General features: G+C 35.6%; 1 protein-coding gene across 1 annotated transcript in view; it reads left to right on the top strand.

Annotated features, from left to right (window-relative positions):
• The window catches only part of SRFBP1 (serum response factor binding protein 1), a 69,634-nt gene that overhangs the window by 20,740 nt on the left and 32,428 nt on the right, over positions 1-16,466 (top strand). Inside the window, 2 exon segments of the mRNA XM_051789416.1 lie at positions 3,005-3,093; positions 4,095-4,167. Coding sequence (XP_051645376.1) covers positions 3,005-3,093; positions 4,095-4,167 — 162 coding nt within the window.

Raw genomic sequence — 16,466 nt, 5'->3', positions numbered from 1 at the left:
CTTGTCTGGCTTCTAATCTGCTGATCCCCTGCTGTGCTGTTCGTTACCCCTTTCTTGAAACAGCGGCAGCTGCTGTCTGCCTATGGCTTGAACTGGTTTGTGTGTAGTTGGCTGGTACACATCATGTTTTGTGGCAATCCTTACTGCAGGTTGCAAGCTCTAAGGCTGATGATGCCTTTCTTTGTGGAATACCTGCAGTCGTGGAATTTTTTGCATTTCATCTTTGTTTAGGATCTGTGGTAATATAAATACTGTATAAATACTATCCTGTAAGTGAAAGTGCAGAATGGATGTGATTTTTATTCATAGCCATAACTTTGGAAACATGCTTATGTACTTTCATGCTATGTGTTAGTACCTAGGCTTGTTTTTTAAAAGTGAATTCATTTCCTCTGTGATTTCTTTTAGATATGACTGTACTTGGTGGGGGATTGTGTAGGTTTTGTTGTTTTTTTTTTCACTCAAGACAAAGTTGCCTCTCTCACTTTGTAACATAGAGACTAGGAGCCACCCTGGTGGTCTGAGCCCCATTGTTCCAGGCACACTGCAAATCTGAAGCTAAACTTTTTTGATTTCTTTCCCAAAGAGCTGACTGCTTTCTTGAGAACTTTATGAGTACTTCCAAGAACACAGTTGATGCATACTGTCCCGTGTGAAAGAAGTGACTAGGATTACATAAATTGATATGCCTAGTCTGCCAAGGAGCGAATACCTTCCCTCAGTCCTGCTGTCATGTCTATACAGCCTTCATTGGCTGGCAGCAGGGAAGGCTGGAGTTTGGCTCTTGTAGGCCCTGGAAACATGCTGTGTCTGTATTAATATTTCTAAAAAAAAATACATGACAAAATATTTTTGAGAGAAAGTTAAATATACTTCATGTTTGTATACCCAGTAACTAATATGGAAGGTATGAGTTTTTAAATTCAAATATATTTGTAGCTTGTGGATGTTTTTAATGGTAATAAAATAACCAAACCCAACCTCCCCACGCTTTCGAAGAAGGTATACACAGTTTGCATCTGAAGTTCCAAACTTGTTGATGTACGTACTATCAAAGAAGTATTCAACCAGAAGATGCATTATTTTCTTTCTTCCATTTAGAAGAAGATGTAACATCGGGAGCTGTGATAATTTCAATCTTACAGAAAGAAATGTCTGCATGCCTAGATGGCAAATGGTAGGATTTGTTCCTTAGCATGTTAAGACTTGAGCAGTGCTGCAGAGACTTGGCACAGGGTTCTTTTTGGCATATGGTTTCTGCTGTTAACTGAAGTAGAAATGCTTTTGTAAGTAGGCCCGTGTGCACAGTTATTTTCATTAGTGTGACTAAGGTAAGTACTGACCTCAGCTGTAACAATTTTGGAACAGGAGACCAATTTTAGGTCAGTTGTTCTTGTCCCAAAAACCTTCCCCTTTACAATTCTCTTGGTGCAAATGACAGTAACGCTGCTCTCCCTATGATTCCCCTCCCGGTTTGCCTTCCGTGCTTTTCAGCTCCACGTTTCTTCCCTTTCCTGGCAGAGGTGAGGCTGCCAATCAGCATAAGCCCCTCACCAGGAATTGTTTTGCTCTGACTGATTCAGCCTTCAGTCAAGCCACTCCTGAGTACAGCTGAGGGCTTAAAAACTTGCTTATGTCAGTTACCTGAGCTACAAACATAATCAGGTGGGCAAAATATGTTTACCTTTTGGGTTTTTTTTCATAAGTTATATAGTTTCATCTGTATGGTCACTGCACAGGGTATATATACTAGCCAGGCTTCCCAAGACAGGTGTGAAATACTACTCAGTGAGCTTTGAAGATTTATCTTTTCTTTTTTGTTGCTCAAGTTTGATGTAGGTGTGTAGTACTAATATTCCTGGTGGAACTGACTTGATGGTGCAGTCACCATCAATCTGTTGGTTTGGTGTTATCCCTGAGAAATTAGAAGATAAAGTAGAAATCTGATGTAAAGAACTTCCTTGAGAAAGAGTTACCAACTTAATTTTGAAACTTAGCCCACTGGATAAATTTAAGATAAATTTGGCTTTTGTCAGGAAGACTGATTTTTTTTTTCTTAGTTTGTTTTAATATTTCATGTTTTCTAAGTTTAACTGTTAAATACAAAATCTTAGTAGATGTAGTAAAATATATATGAATAAATAAGGGAGAAGGTTTAGTTATTAAAAAGAAAGTCATTATTGACTCCCTATATCTCCAAAACATTCATCATGGACAAGACACCTGGGCTTAAGGTTTTCCATGATGGAAGTTAATTGCAAAAGATTCCAAAGATTTCTTTATCCTATCTGTCTAATACTAATTAGAATTCTGTTTCTTTATTATTGGGGCAAGAAGTTAAACCAAAATATCATGGTCAAGTTTTCTTTACAACTACCTACTTTAAAATACATTTTGGGAACAGAGTGATGGGTAGGATGGCAAGTTGAGATAGACTGTAGTGAGTTGGAAATCACTTGGATTTTCATTTTTCAGCAAAAATGAATTTGAATGTAGAAAAAGAATTTCATATCTCAAATTCTGTTCTGTACCAAATAAAATTTACTTTGAGAGTTTTTCCTTTAATATTTCAACATGTTTCATAATGAAAATGCCTTTACATATTATGTACCAATGGAAAAGTACTAGTGCTTTTTCACCGGGACAAAAATAAGCAAAGTGAAGGCAAAAGGTGAGTCTTTTCAAATCTCTAGCTGAGTCTAGCTCTAAGAATAATATTAAAGTATGGCTAGTTAGGAATGTCTTGTCTTCTGTTTAGACCTCAGACACATTTTTTAGACTGTTGGTTGTTCTTCCTCAGATGTTTATGGAAGCAGTTTGATTTTAAGTGAAATCTGCATTCATTTGAACTGGGATTTGGTTAGTGAGGGAATGCACTTTATTTTCAAAAGTACTTCATTTTGTTGAACTAATTTCTAAAATTTAAGTTAATATAATGAATGTATTGTATATGGTAATTAATAAAGGAAAACAAACTTCATAATGTCTTCCATATTTCTGACAGGTTGTGAAGATGAGAAAAGATGTGAAGAAGGCCAGAGTCCTGACTATTCGCAGACTAACCAGACACATCGGGAAATTAAAGTTGAAAAAGTCAGTTTTAAATACAGCGTTCTTGTGAATCAGTGTTTGTAAATCAGGCAGGATCTTAATTGTTTTCCCAAAAATGGAGAAGTGGAAGAAAAATGTACTACACTTAAAAGTTTGGGTATTAAAATATATAGATTGTGTTTGACTTACCTTGACATCATTTTAGATAGACTAGAAATACTAACTAAAGGCAGTTTCATATAGAAGAATTGGGAGGACTTTATTAACAGGATTTAGTGCATTGGAATCTAATCTGAATCACTTACAGAACCTTTTACAGCACTTTTAAAAGTGTCAGACGTGATCTTTTGAACTGTTCTGCTGTTGAACTCAGATTGTGCAATGCTTTCTCACTGCAGTTGTCTTCAAGGTTCTGTAGCAAAAAGCGTTTTCCGTTGGCATAGATGCACGGCTCATACTTGATTTTTAATAGTATTAATTAGTACTTACATAAACAGTTAAAACAATGTTTTGTAGATTGTTTTTAAAGATTACTGGCCCCAAGTAGTTTACAATGTGTCTTATTTGAGGTAGTATGAGATACATCTGTTACTGTGTTCAAAGTGTAAATTGGGCATACTCTTCTCACAGTTTCAACAAGTTGTGCAGAATAAGAAGCAAACCCAACGAACTTTTATATTTGAATATTACAGATCCTAAAATGTATATATGTATTAATATGCAATACGTAACAAATATAAAGTATATCTATATATTTGAGATATTGGTGTCTCCTATTGTTGATATGAATTGATATGAATTTCTAATACAGTAACATTTGTCTTTCATATTGTTCTGGTAAATCCTCAGTATTTTCTTCTCTGTTCAGAACAGCAAAAGCATTAGGTTATGTTCAGCTCTCTGCTAAAATGTTCCTTTGACAACAAGGCAATGTGTTTATGCTCTGTCTTGTAATTTTTTAATTTGCTACTTCATATTAGCCCATAGGGAAATAAAGTGAACAAAGTCCAGATTTTCTTAATAAAGACAGTCTTCATTTGCAGGGGCTCAGAAGACTTGAAATTAAAGAACCAAAAACGAGTTGACAGATTAATAGAAGAAATCCATGCAATGAAGGTAATGCCATGTTTAGATATTTCTATATTAGAGGCAATAATTCTAGTAACTAAAAGCCTTATCTGTTTTCTTCAACTGCATTAATGAAACCTAAAGTATTTCTGGAGTCAGCTTGGACATTGCTGTCACACAACTAGAAAATTATGAATACTTGTATCTGTCAAAGTGACAGTTTGAGTCTTAAACTTTCCAGGCTAAACATGAATTTATTTAGTGATCTGTGATGCTTGAAGTTTTTTACTGCAACCATTGAATGGCAGAAATTAAAGTTCTTGTGCTGCTGGGGAGTATGGGAGGCATTTTGTGTGTCTGACAGTACAGTACCCTCATTATCTGTTCTCCTAGCTCTAAGTATAATGCTACTTTTATTTTACTTTCAATGTCAAAGTTCTATAGTAGTTTTAAATTTTAGCTGCAATAGACTGGTGATGCTTGAGTCAGACCTTTTTTTATTTTCAGCCTTCGTGTCAATTGATACAGTTTGTGTATCTGTTATGGTATGACATATCAGAAAATGCTTCAGCAATTTTATAACTTTGTAATGGTTTGTACTGATCTCTCAATTTCAACTGATAGTACACCAAACTGCATGCTGAAAGAGGAGGTGTGATTCCAGCCATAAGACTGGAGCACAGGAGTCGTGCACAGGCTGGTTTTAAGACTGTTTTTTTCAGACAATATGGCTGGTTTGATTGTTTCCTTGACAACTGTAGTGATTAAATCACACTTATCATTGTGTGCTCTTTTGGATATTTTTTGGGGTTTTGTCTCTTCTTTTCTTTCCTCATCCTTGCACAGATCTTAGTCTTCCAAAAAAGGTAACTGGAGAGGCTTCATTGACCAATTTAGATGTGCTTTGTGCCAGATTCATTAGATGGAATCATGGATTTTTAACATAGTACTTCCAAAGTAAGAGTCCTCACAAACTAGTATGGGGGAAAATGGGCAGCACTATATTAAAGGGTAAATCACTGCTCAGGTATGATGGCAGTAATATTGAGGCATTCTGCTTTGCTGACTTGCCATCAGCCTTAAACTTGGCCTTATGTTTGCTCCTTTCTCTCTTGTCTTTTTTTTTTTTTTTAATGGCAAATTTATGTGTCTCAGTTTCTAAGAGAATTTATCAAGCAATCAGGTGTGCTGCAGCACTGATTTCATGAGCCCATGTTTTATGGGGCTTCTGTGAGTGCTCTTGAGAGGGTTTCACTGCAAGATTCGTTCTGCACACATTACCAAGAGTCTTTGTTTTGTCCTTTATTGTGCTTTTCCTTCCAGGATTGGCTCATGCAGAGAACTTAAAGCCTACCTACACTCAAGAATGTGTTGGCCAAGTACAGTCATGCTGTTTCTTCAGTTGACATGGTTAATGCAGGACTTTTAAGTGGTAACTTTAAGAGTGGTTTTCAAGGGAGAATAGATGTGTAATCTGGAGAACTGAAGGCAAATCTGCTTTGAAATAGTTTATAGAAAAGGAGGAGTCTTCGAAGTAAGCAGCTGAGAAGGAGTGAAAACTCTCCCACTTTTTGAGCAGATAGGGCACTTGATTATGTGAACTTATAAGTTCTGCATGCTGTCTTTATTACTAAAAACGATGCACCATTATATTAATAATATAGCAAAAAGGGTGGGTTACTTGGAGTTTTTTAGTCTTTAAATGTGAACAAATAGACACATACTAGGTCTACAGTATATTTCTTAGATGGAAGAAAAATTCTTCTTTCTTATGAATCACAACCTAAAAGGCACAAGCTGTTTACATATTTTTTCACCACTGTTGATTTTTAGGCTAAGAGAACCTTTTAGTGTTGGCATAGAAATATTGCTCATTCAGCATGGAAAAGTAAAAAGACAGCTTTCAAACAAACCAGTGGTGTTATCTGAGATCATGGAAAATTTTATATTGGTGTAACCTCACTCCCAGCAGCCTCTTGATCTAAGTTATTGATCAAAAGGTTCATAAAAAGCTCTTCGCTTAACCCAAGTGGGTATTTTAGAATTTTTGGGAAAGAATGGACAGAATAGAAATGGTAAATGGTCGATGAAGTTGCAACTTAGTCTGGATAATACAAGCCTGCGCTTTTCTAGCACTTTCACTGTGTGGATCTCAAACACGTCAGAGGAGATTCAAATCCTTTAAAAACTGATGGCCTGTCTATGTGCAGGATATAGCAATTGTTCATTTTCCATGTTACACCAAGAAGTCCATGAACTTCTCCTCACATGTTCTATGTAAGAAAAAATATCTGTCTTCTCTCATACTGAATGATTAGTCTTGAGGAGCTGCAAACTGCAAAAAGCAGTTCGGTTGAAAAGACAAAAAACCAACAAAATATCTACACCAGCCAAAGTGGTTTGAAGCCAGAAAGTGGATATTACCCCAGAGTCTGACAGCATGTGTATTTTCAGGATAAAACATTTATTGAAATGGTTCCTTACAACTTTTGGAAATTCTTTATTGGTTGGAGGCATAAAGGCTTGGTGTAGGTTGAAGAAAAGGCATATTTGAAAAAAAAAGGAAAATAGCACAGGTTTTTTTCTGAATTTTTCTCAATTGCAAAAGACACCTACTTCTAAACATGTATTTTTCTTCCATCAGTCAAGAACAGACCCAGATCTCCCTTCCCACTATCACATAACCAGGAAAAAAAAAGTCCTCTTGGGACTGTTGGCATCAAAAAAATCTTTGTGAAGGCATGAGAGGAGGATTCCATTTTACAGGGAATTTGTTTTGAGCTTAGGGAAGAAAGACTGAAATTCTGGGGCCTTGACTGTTGTCTGTTTTGTTGAAGTTCTTAATGCAACGGCTTAAATTTCTTTTACTCAGGAAAAAAAATCTGATGGGCTGAAATCCTAATCAGGGAGAATTCTTTGCTTTCTTAAGAATTACGTTTCTACATTCAGCTGCCTGTAAATCCACAAACTTTTTGTACTGGTTCATTTACATGGGGAATCTGTTTCTTGGTGAACAGAGTGTTTCAGTATGGCTGCTGCCATTTTGTGAACAGCTGTTATCTTTCATACCGGCTATAGCAAAAAGAAGACCAAAACTGAAAAAATGAGTTGCCTGATGGCACAGTGCTTGGAGGCTGCCTGCAGCTTAGCAGGACATATGAAAGAGCTACTGTCCTTCTCAATGAGACACAAACATGAACTTTCATTTACAAGATCTTAAGTTCTCTTTCTGTTGTGGATCTTTAGCAACTACAGTCTGATATAATAGGAAAGACAAAATGTTTGCTGTTTGATAACTCTTGTCATAGCACTAGCTCTTGGGGATGCTTTTTTCCTGTCCTCAAGTAGATTCTAAACAGGCAGTGCTTACATAATTTCACTGTAAATACACTATTTCCTGGGAGTGGGACAGTATTAGGTGCTTCCTTTTTAGATTAAATACTCTTCTGTATCTACTTTTTTTTTAATATGCTATACGCAGTCACACATGCGCAGTTCTGCATATACTGAAAACTGTATTAAGAAACTTTTTGTTATTTGAATTTACAAATAGTATATATTGTATTATTGTTAGAATGACATTAAATTTTTTATTCTTTATATTTTCATTGTTAGAACTGGATAATAAAAATAACTTAATTGGCAAATACAATTAAAAATGTCTCAAGCACAACAATCAGAAGTAAACATTGTGAGAAATGAGAGCAGTTAAAAATTCCAGCTACGTGGATGGAGGAACTGGGTTAATTGTTTGCAGGAGTTCTCAAAGCTATTGGAATAATACACTGTTTTTTGAGTTCGGCTTTCATTTTGCCAAAACCGTATAAAATATTCATTTAACAATTCATGAAAGATGGGGAAAAAAGAACAGTATGATCCTTTCTAGTTCTTCTACTACGATACTGCTTTTTTGAAATGTAAAATTGTCTATACTTACAGGAATTTCTTTACTTGTTTGTCAGACCAGTCAAAATGGGTTAATTATCCATGGGAGAGTACTTCTTACCATATTTAGGAAGCTATTATATTTTTGAAAACTTCTTTACACAAAAATAGTGGATTGTGTAATGATTTCTTAGCAATATGTAGTTTGTCTTGAATTGTTTGTATTTTTTAGCCGAAATTAGGTCTTAATATAACTTTAGCATTGCTTTATAATGTAATTAGGAGTAGTTTTTGCCTTTATCTTACAGTGAAACCTTGGCACTACGGCAGGTGTTGCTATAGCAATATTGTATTTGGAGGATGCCCATTAAGGAAATATAGACAAAAGGCAATTTGCTTGCAGGAAAAAATATCTTCCAGTTTTCAGGAATGAGCAGCAGTTGTTTGCAACCATTGTTAAATGTCTTGGAAAGACACGTTCTCTCTCCTGAAGATTGTCACTGCAGGAACAGATAAGTTAATACAATGCAGGTTTTTTGATACACTTAAGGCACAATATTTATCACAGAATAATGAGTTTAGTATGAGAGATATGGGAAAAAATAATGCTTTAAGTTATTTCCTCTCAACTTTATATTTTAGCAAGGTATAAACAGAAGTATAGTTGAGTGTGAACTCCATTATTAATGTTTTGGAAGCCAAATTGTTTTATAAAGGTAGAGCTTCAGTCTGAAGGATGTTTTCACAGTCTTTGGCCTTGGGACAGCAGTCGTCCAATTTCATGAAAAGAATAGTGATAAGGGTGAGAAGGGCCTTTTACTCAGGACTGGGTTACTGATCATTTTTATAGTACGTCACCTTAAGGAATTTGATAGGTCTTTATTTTAGAATAGTCTTTTTTCATGGAATTTTTGTATCCTGAAATTCCAGGCTTTTTTGAAAAGCATAATTTTCTTCTACTGGTAGTGTTTTCTTTTTTGGTTAATGCTTTCATCTTCTGTAGCCTGGGTTTCAGCTAACATCTGGCTGTAAAATTGTCTTAAATAAAAATAAGAGTGAGGACTAATACACTTTTTTGTAGTTTTGCTTTTTCTTTCTGCTAGCATGTGTTTCCAACAAGTCTTGCATGTTTTCTTTCATAATAGATAGCAGACTGTCATCTTGATCTTATAGAATCTTTAACCTCTAATGATTTTTGAAAGAGTAATAGAAAGCTCTTAAACTTTAGTGTAATGAGCTTAAGAACAGTCCTTGATGCTTCTCAATGAAAAGATGGAGGCAGGGGTGGTCCAGCTTTCGCAGTGGAGTAGGCCGGATGCCACTGACAGACCTGTTTCATGGGAGGAAGAAGAGGTAGAGCTCAAAGTCATTCTGCCCTCCTTCAATGGAGCAGTTCAGATCCTTGCTTTGGCAAGTGTCTGACTTTTTATCCATGCGTGATGCATTTCTCTGCAGTGTTGCAGGAAGCTTGGGGCTTTTGGGTGGTACACTGCTCGGATGTACAAGTGCAAGAAGCCAGGTGCTGTTAGGTAATACTAAGATTTGCTGCTTGTGCTGTCAATAGCACAAGCATACTTTGCCAGTGGCACTATGTGGCTCTCTAGGTAATGTATGCCCTAGCAAGGAGGATTATTTTTGTTAAACTAGGTCTGAATATTCATTTAGCAGCTGTCTCAGATTATGTCAGGGCTGACGTAGAAAGCTCAGGAAACACAACGTAAAGACCACTTGATGTAATGCAGAAGAAGATGGCATGGTAAACAGCGTGTTCTTGAGCCCAGACATGAAAAGGAAGTCCACAAAAGGTGGAAGCAAGAACAGACAGCCTGAGAGGAATGTAGGGACACTGCCTGAATGCAGACAGAGTTAGAAAATACAAAACTCAGATTTTCGACTAGTGAGGAATGTGAAGCTCTGCAGGAATGGACTCTCTAGGTATACTGGGAACAGAAGTCAAGCTAAAGGAAAGTAAGAGTCCACGGCTCAGTGTGAAGATTGGAAAAGGGTGAGATATTTAATGCTTTTTTTATTGATTAGTAAGAGTGGTGAAGGATTGGCTCATGAGGAAACTACATAAATGTCTTTTCGGTATACCTGCTTTACTTGAATATTCCTACCTATCACCTTTCTCTGACATGATTCTTAAAATAGTGAGAAGGCAGGTTGGTATACTCAGTCACTGGCTGAGCTCTATTCTTAATCTTCATAGAATTTCATGTTCTTTTCACTGATACATTGCTTACATTCATGTTTATGCTAAAATGAGAAACTCCATACTTAACTTTTTCCAAGTCAATCTCCTGGTTGCTTCTCTGGCAGAGTCAAAATATCTTAAATGAGCAGTCTTAACAATCCCAACATAAGAAAGCTGTAGAATATGAAACATTTTTTCCTAAGTAGAGAGCATAAAAATACTTAAAATTGTAAGAAAAACTGAAAGAAAAATAAGGATGGGATCTTGTATTGTACAATTTTCATTTGGAATGAGAAAATAACCTGACAGCCATTCCTACTGTCTTATTTCATTATGGTAACAGAATTATTTTTAATTTTTTTACACCAAAATACTGCCCTGGACTGCATTAAAAAAAAAAAGAAAAAAGGACTGTGCTTCTTAAATATAAAAATCGGTAAAAATATCAGCTTCATTTTTGAAGACTTTATTGTTGACAATATGCTTAAATAGAAGCAGTTATCATGTATTTTCTTTCATATGTGCTAGATTCCTAGTTACAAAGTGGAAACAGGTCACAAAGGCAGCTTTTTGTTGGATTTGAGACAACTTAAGGAAAGTATTAAAGTAGATTCTAAGTACATGTTGTCAACTATTTTAAAAGTATGGTTTGCAGATAAAGCTTTTTCCTATCAAGTCTTGCATAAGAATTTTACTATCTTTTTTTTTTTTTGGTGAGGATGCAGAATAAGCTATTTTCACTTTTTAAAGAAATATGGCTTGCAGATGAAACTTCATCTCCTTTCTGAATTCTGCTTAAGTATTTTTGTTGTTTATTTTAATAAAGAGGCACCTTTGCTGTAGTAAAAAAAAGAAATAATGCAATCCATATGCCTTAATGTATGTGAAAATGGAACAGTGACAGCAAACCAAAATGCTTATTATTATTATTATGTCAAATGACAGAAGTGTGATCATGTTTTTACACTCATTTTGAAAATATTTATGCGTATTAAAAATAGAGGGGGTTTTTTGTTGACATCTTTCATCATAACAACATGTATTTCACTTTACTACATCAGCTTGGACCTTTTTCTTAACCTTCTGTGTAATTCATGAGAACCTGAAACAGAATGTTTCTGTTAGTACTACATGCCTTTCCTTTATATTTTGACCATCCCATGCTGAGGTGTAATAGTAGTTGCCAGATAAGATGATCCTTGTGAGATCTCTGAAGCAATTCTAATTAATTTCTTGCTGTATGACAGCTGGTCTTTGTATTTAATTTATTATGGAGAAGTTATGAAGAATATCTCCAGTAAATAGTAAACACTTTGTATGGTGGATCAATATTAGACTGTCTCAATATCCTTAATCAACTGTCCTTTTTTATCTTCTTTCTCCTGAAGAAAATTCCCACAGAAATTAGATCTTTCATTCTTCACAGATTTAAAAGAAACTTATCTTTAATATTGTGGTAAAGGTTTTATTTCTTCTAATTGAAGGGGTTGTGGGAGGGGGTGAAGAAATCGGAGACCTACTGTAAGTATCTTTATAGTCACTTGGAAACTAATTAATTCAGAACTGTGACTGTGGATGCTATGACTCCTTATTCCAATTGATGCTTTTGTGTGTAGGATCTTATTTCCCCCATGGCTGCCTCCTGCTTAAATAAAATATGAAGTCTGTTCTGGGAATGTAGTAGTAATGTAAACACGACTTCAGTGCTGGATAGACTCATTGGCACTTTTATTAAATATGAGTTTAGTGAATACATGGATGAATAGGATAAGGCAGAATAATTGTACCTTTAGTAGATGAAAGTCATGCCTTGCAAGTCAGTGGGAGCTCTTTGAAGGATTAAATACCCAGTGGATGTTGCTGATTGAGTCTGTATAGTGTTTTAAATTTGAAAAAAAAAAGCAATTGTCCAGCTTTCACCAAAGCCTCTAGTGGTTTTTTGTGGTTTTGTTTTGGTTTTTCTTTTTTAAAAGCTGTTCGTGAATATAAGTTTTCTTCTCTTAGTCATAGAATTAAACATAGTAAGTGAAGAGAGGAATAGATGCTTGGCTTTTGTAGTGTTGGAAAGCTAACAGTGGAGCTTTGTGCAGATCAGTGCTGGAAATGATTCAGAAAAAGAGAATGAATGACAGAGCTTGGTGATTCCAAAATTTCAGAATATTGAAGATACTAACACGAAAACACTACAGAATAATATTACAAAACTGACTAACTGGGCAATGAGATGACTAAAGAAATTCAATGGCAATAAATGTGAAATAATATTTTGGTGGTGGTGGTAAGGTTAAGGTAAGAATTAGATTTACAGTAGTTCATTTTCACTGGATCAAAATTGGCTATTACCAGTAGGTACTAGGAAGTGGATATAGGAGTTACCATAAAAATCTATGAAAATGCTATATTGCTCTTGTCTTCAGACAGAAGACAGTCTGTTCCTATTAAAATCAATCATTTTACCGTATACTGCATAAATCATCTTTGTGTATGTAAAAAACGGTCAAAACCTAGTAAAACTATAAAGAAAAGTGTCAAGGATGATCAAATATGGCATAGAAGGTGTAACAAAATTGGAATAGGATTCCCTAGGATACAAGGTGAACTACTGATGTTGGAGTTTTACACAGTTTGTGTATTTGTCATGGATAATTCTTTTGCAGTTTGCGTACCAGTATTTTGTTCAGGAGCTTTTAACAGCCAATTTGAAAATCTGGAGATACTAAAAGCAAAATTCTTTGTTTCACATTTTGTTAACAGATCTCTTTTCTCCACCTTTATCCTTCACCTTGGGCAAATCAGGTGACAGGTTTGTCTTGCTGAAGTTTCATGATCTCTAGGAAATGACAAAAAGTATTTTGTTTTCTTCCCCATGGTTCTTGAAGAAAAGTCTGGAGGAGGAGTAGTTTTCCTGGAGATAGTGCATTCTGGGAAAAGGAATGGAAATAGGAAGTTCTTTCTTTCTGCATTGTGTCTAATCTTTGAACTCTTTCATTTATACCTTCTGGAAGCACACAAGGGGGTTGTGTATATGGATCTGTAAATTCATGCTCTTCCACCTCACCCTGCATTTCTTTCTCCAGGTTCTGTCTTCATTTCTGTTCTCTCATCTATTTCAATCCAGAATCTAGCGGGTGGGGATTATTAGGTGGGTTGCACCCATTTGTCAGCCACCATCTTGTTCTTCGAGAATGTTGTGAGAATACAGCACGTCCCTTCCCTGGCTGCCTTGGTTTGGTAGCTGGCTGATGCTCCGGCCGGGTGGGAGAGGAGAGGACAGGAGACAGCAGTGCCTTGTGCCAGGCATGCCTCGCGCCCTCTCCTGGCAGGTGCCGCTGCTTTCCCGTAGTTTTCACAAGAGCGGATCATCTGGCAGCCAGCAGCAGGGTTGGCGGCCGTGGTGAATACCAGGGATAGTAATTCAAAACCGAAGGCAGTTCTAGCCAACATAGGGCTGCTTGGAAATATATTAACCCTAAAATTGCATGTGGTTGTTATTTTAATATTAGAAAAGCATTGTGGAACAAATTGTCAGTACAGAGTGAATTTACAGATTGCATTACAGTCCAAGTGAACATTGACATTCAGAACTAAAAGATGTTTGAAGAAAAAAGAATATTTAAATAATAACTGTTGTGGCATCATCATGCTTGCTGTACTTTAAGCTTAGTTTTTTCCTTTTTTGTAACTTTTCTTTTATATGCTTGTAGTTGTAGTTAACTTTCCTAATACCTTTTACTTCTGAAATCGTCACAAGATTGCAGACTTGCTGTTTTTGTATAATGTGCTGAAAACAGTGACTGTTTGCTCCCTGAATGTGACTACTGAATCAGATGTGAACCTCCAAAATGAAACAATTCATTTAATCTAATTGACTAAATAAAATGCCAAGTTCACAGTGTTCATCTCAGTAGACTGATGTAATTGCTGGCATTTGACTTGCATACCTCTTGAAATATTAAATTAGTTTATAAACGTGGCAGCAAAGAGCAGCCTATACTTGCCAAATAAAGTCTGGGTATTTTACAACAGCTTAAGCAACTAGCCATGTTAAGTCTTCTTTTGGGGAGTTGTTTTTGTTCATTTTGTTTGGTTTTAAAGCATGAATAAATAGGCTTTCCCTCAACTGCCTGCTCTGCTTTTAAAAGAGGTTATGCAGCATAGCAGAATGAGGGTATCTAGAAGAAGGTACCCATCTGGACAAAACTATATTTATAGAAATATTGTGTAGTTTTGCTACACGAGTATTTTAATAACTTTAATTTTCCAGAGAACAATAAAACCAGAAAATGATAAAATTTTGTAGTGTGAAACTTACTAGATGAAAACTCACAGGTTGACATAGAATTTCACTTGGATCTAAACTGAGACAGCAATACTGTAGACATTTAGTAATGTTTAAAATTGATGCCAGCAAAAACCTGACACCAGTGTAGTTTACAAAAAGAACAATTGCGAGACAAGTTCCACTTGAAGTACATTCTTGCATTCCCAAAGATTAACTGTAGTTTTGGAGTGTTCTTTTTTTTTTTCTTTTTTAACAGGTTAGTAATAGTTAATTCCCATCAAAATCAAATGCCCTATGTTTCATCTAAAGCGAGATGGTTCTCAAGCTTTTGATTTTTTTGGGAAGTTCTATTCTGGTAATTTCCTCTGGTGATGCTTTTAGTTATTTTAAAATAAGAATTGAATTTTACCATTTTTTCTTTATCTGTTTTGTAGTGTTCCTGACCAGGTTGCTATTAATCCAACAACATTGAAAATGAATGATTTCAAGGAAGTTTGTTTTTTTTTAAGAGACAGGTCCTATATTTAAAAAAATACTATAATTACTGTAGAACATCATAATAACCTTAAACCGTAATGATACAGGGGAATGTATTTAAATTATAATTCACTTAACTTGTCTTCAATTAGAGAGATAATGTCTTCATTTCTACTGTATAAAACCTCTGGTTTCAGTCTGTGATGGTGCAGAATCAAGTCATCCAGTCAGGTTGCCGGGAAAAACTTTGTTGGATAGGCTGATGGGGGAAAAAAATAGCCCATGGAATCTTTTTTCTTATTGTGGTGTTGCTTTCCTGTAGTTGTCTGTCCTTTATGACACAGGTATTTACAGTAAAACTTGACTGCTGTGGAAAGCTGAATCTGTACATGTGCATGTCTTTGAACTTTTATCAGACTTGGTACATTGAGTGTAAGCTTAGCAAAGATTTAACTTCTTGAAATCATTTATTAAAAGAAGATGTTGTTCCTGAATATGTGCAAAGTTCTGAAATAGTATTTATTCAAAAAATATTAATAAATATTTCTAAGACTAATAAAATGGAAACAGTTCAATAGTGAGAAGTTCCCACAACATGCAAAGCATTGCTAGTTGGAAAGACATTCCTGCCTCCATTGCAATGTGACATGTAATTTTCTTAAAGAATACATTAATAATATGCTGATTTGTTTATATTAATTTTGTGTGCACTCTACATCTCAACACACAGTCTTTAGTTTCTCAGAATATTACATTATATGAGATAAAAAGGAATTGGAATCTCATCATCCTACACACATTCACCCTACAGTGGTTAGTTACTGTCTTTCATGCTCTCTTTTACTACCCAGTAGAGTACTGTGTTTTCTAAAAAGATTTGCATGTTAGCACCACATAGATTTTGTGTGTATCTGTAATTTTAAAAGCAAGAATTTATGCCAGTGAATCACCAAAGAAACCATTACAATAGCTCCCAAAAATAGACTCATTCGTATTTTCTATCTGAAAGGTGTAGGCTCTGGCACAAATATGCACAAACATTGAAAATCCTAAGTGTTGTCTTACCAGGAAAAATGGCAAATCAACCTGAGTAAGGCAGAGAATTTTTTAACCTTCATGTAGATTATGCATATCTTGTCTTTTATTTCTTTGCCTAAGGATTTTGAACATGCTTCTGTGTCTTTTTCGAGTACTACAAACAATGTTTAATTACATTTTATTTAAATCCAGCATGAACTGGGTGTGGCTTACTAGGCAAAGCAAGGCCCTTCTCTATGTGGTATGAGTAGATTGTGGAAACTGAGAGGTGCTGAAGTTTCTCAGCCCATGCTCTGCCCTGAGCCCCAAGTGTGATTCACCCAAGAACTCCAAGAATAAATCCCTATTTCAGCTGCATAAGTCAGCAAGTGAGCTGATGAATCCGGAATGGGTGGGTGCGGGTTTTTTCCAAATGACTGTTAAAATAAAATAAAATTTAAAAAAGAGGAAGGTTTTTAGCATGGAGATATC

The sequence above is a fragment of the Manacus candei genome, unplaced genomic scaffold, assembly GCF_025592945.1.
Source record: "Manacus candei isolate 608988 ecotype Guabito, Panama unplaced genomic scaffold, ASM2559294v1 h1tg000027l, whole genome shotgun sequence".
Lineage (NCBI taxonomy): Eukaryota > Metazoa > Chordata > Aves > Passeriformes > Pipridae > Manacus > Manacus candei.
Note: the sequence above shows the minus strand (reverse complement) of the source record. Positions and strands in the feature narration are given on the sequence as shown.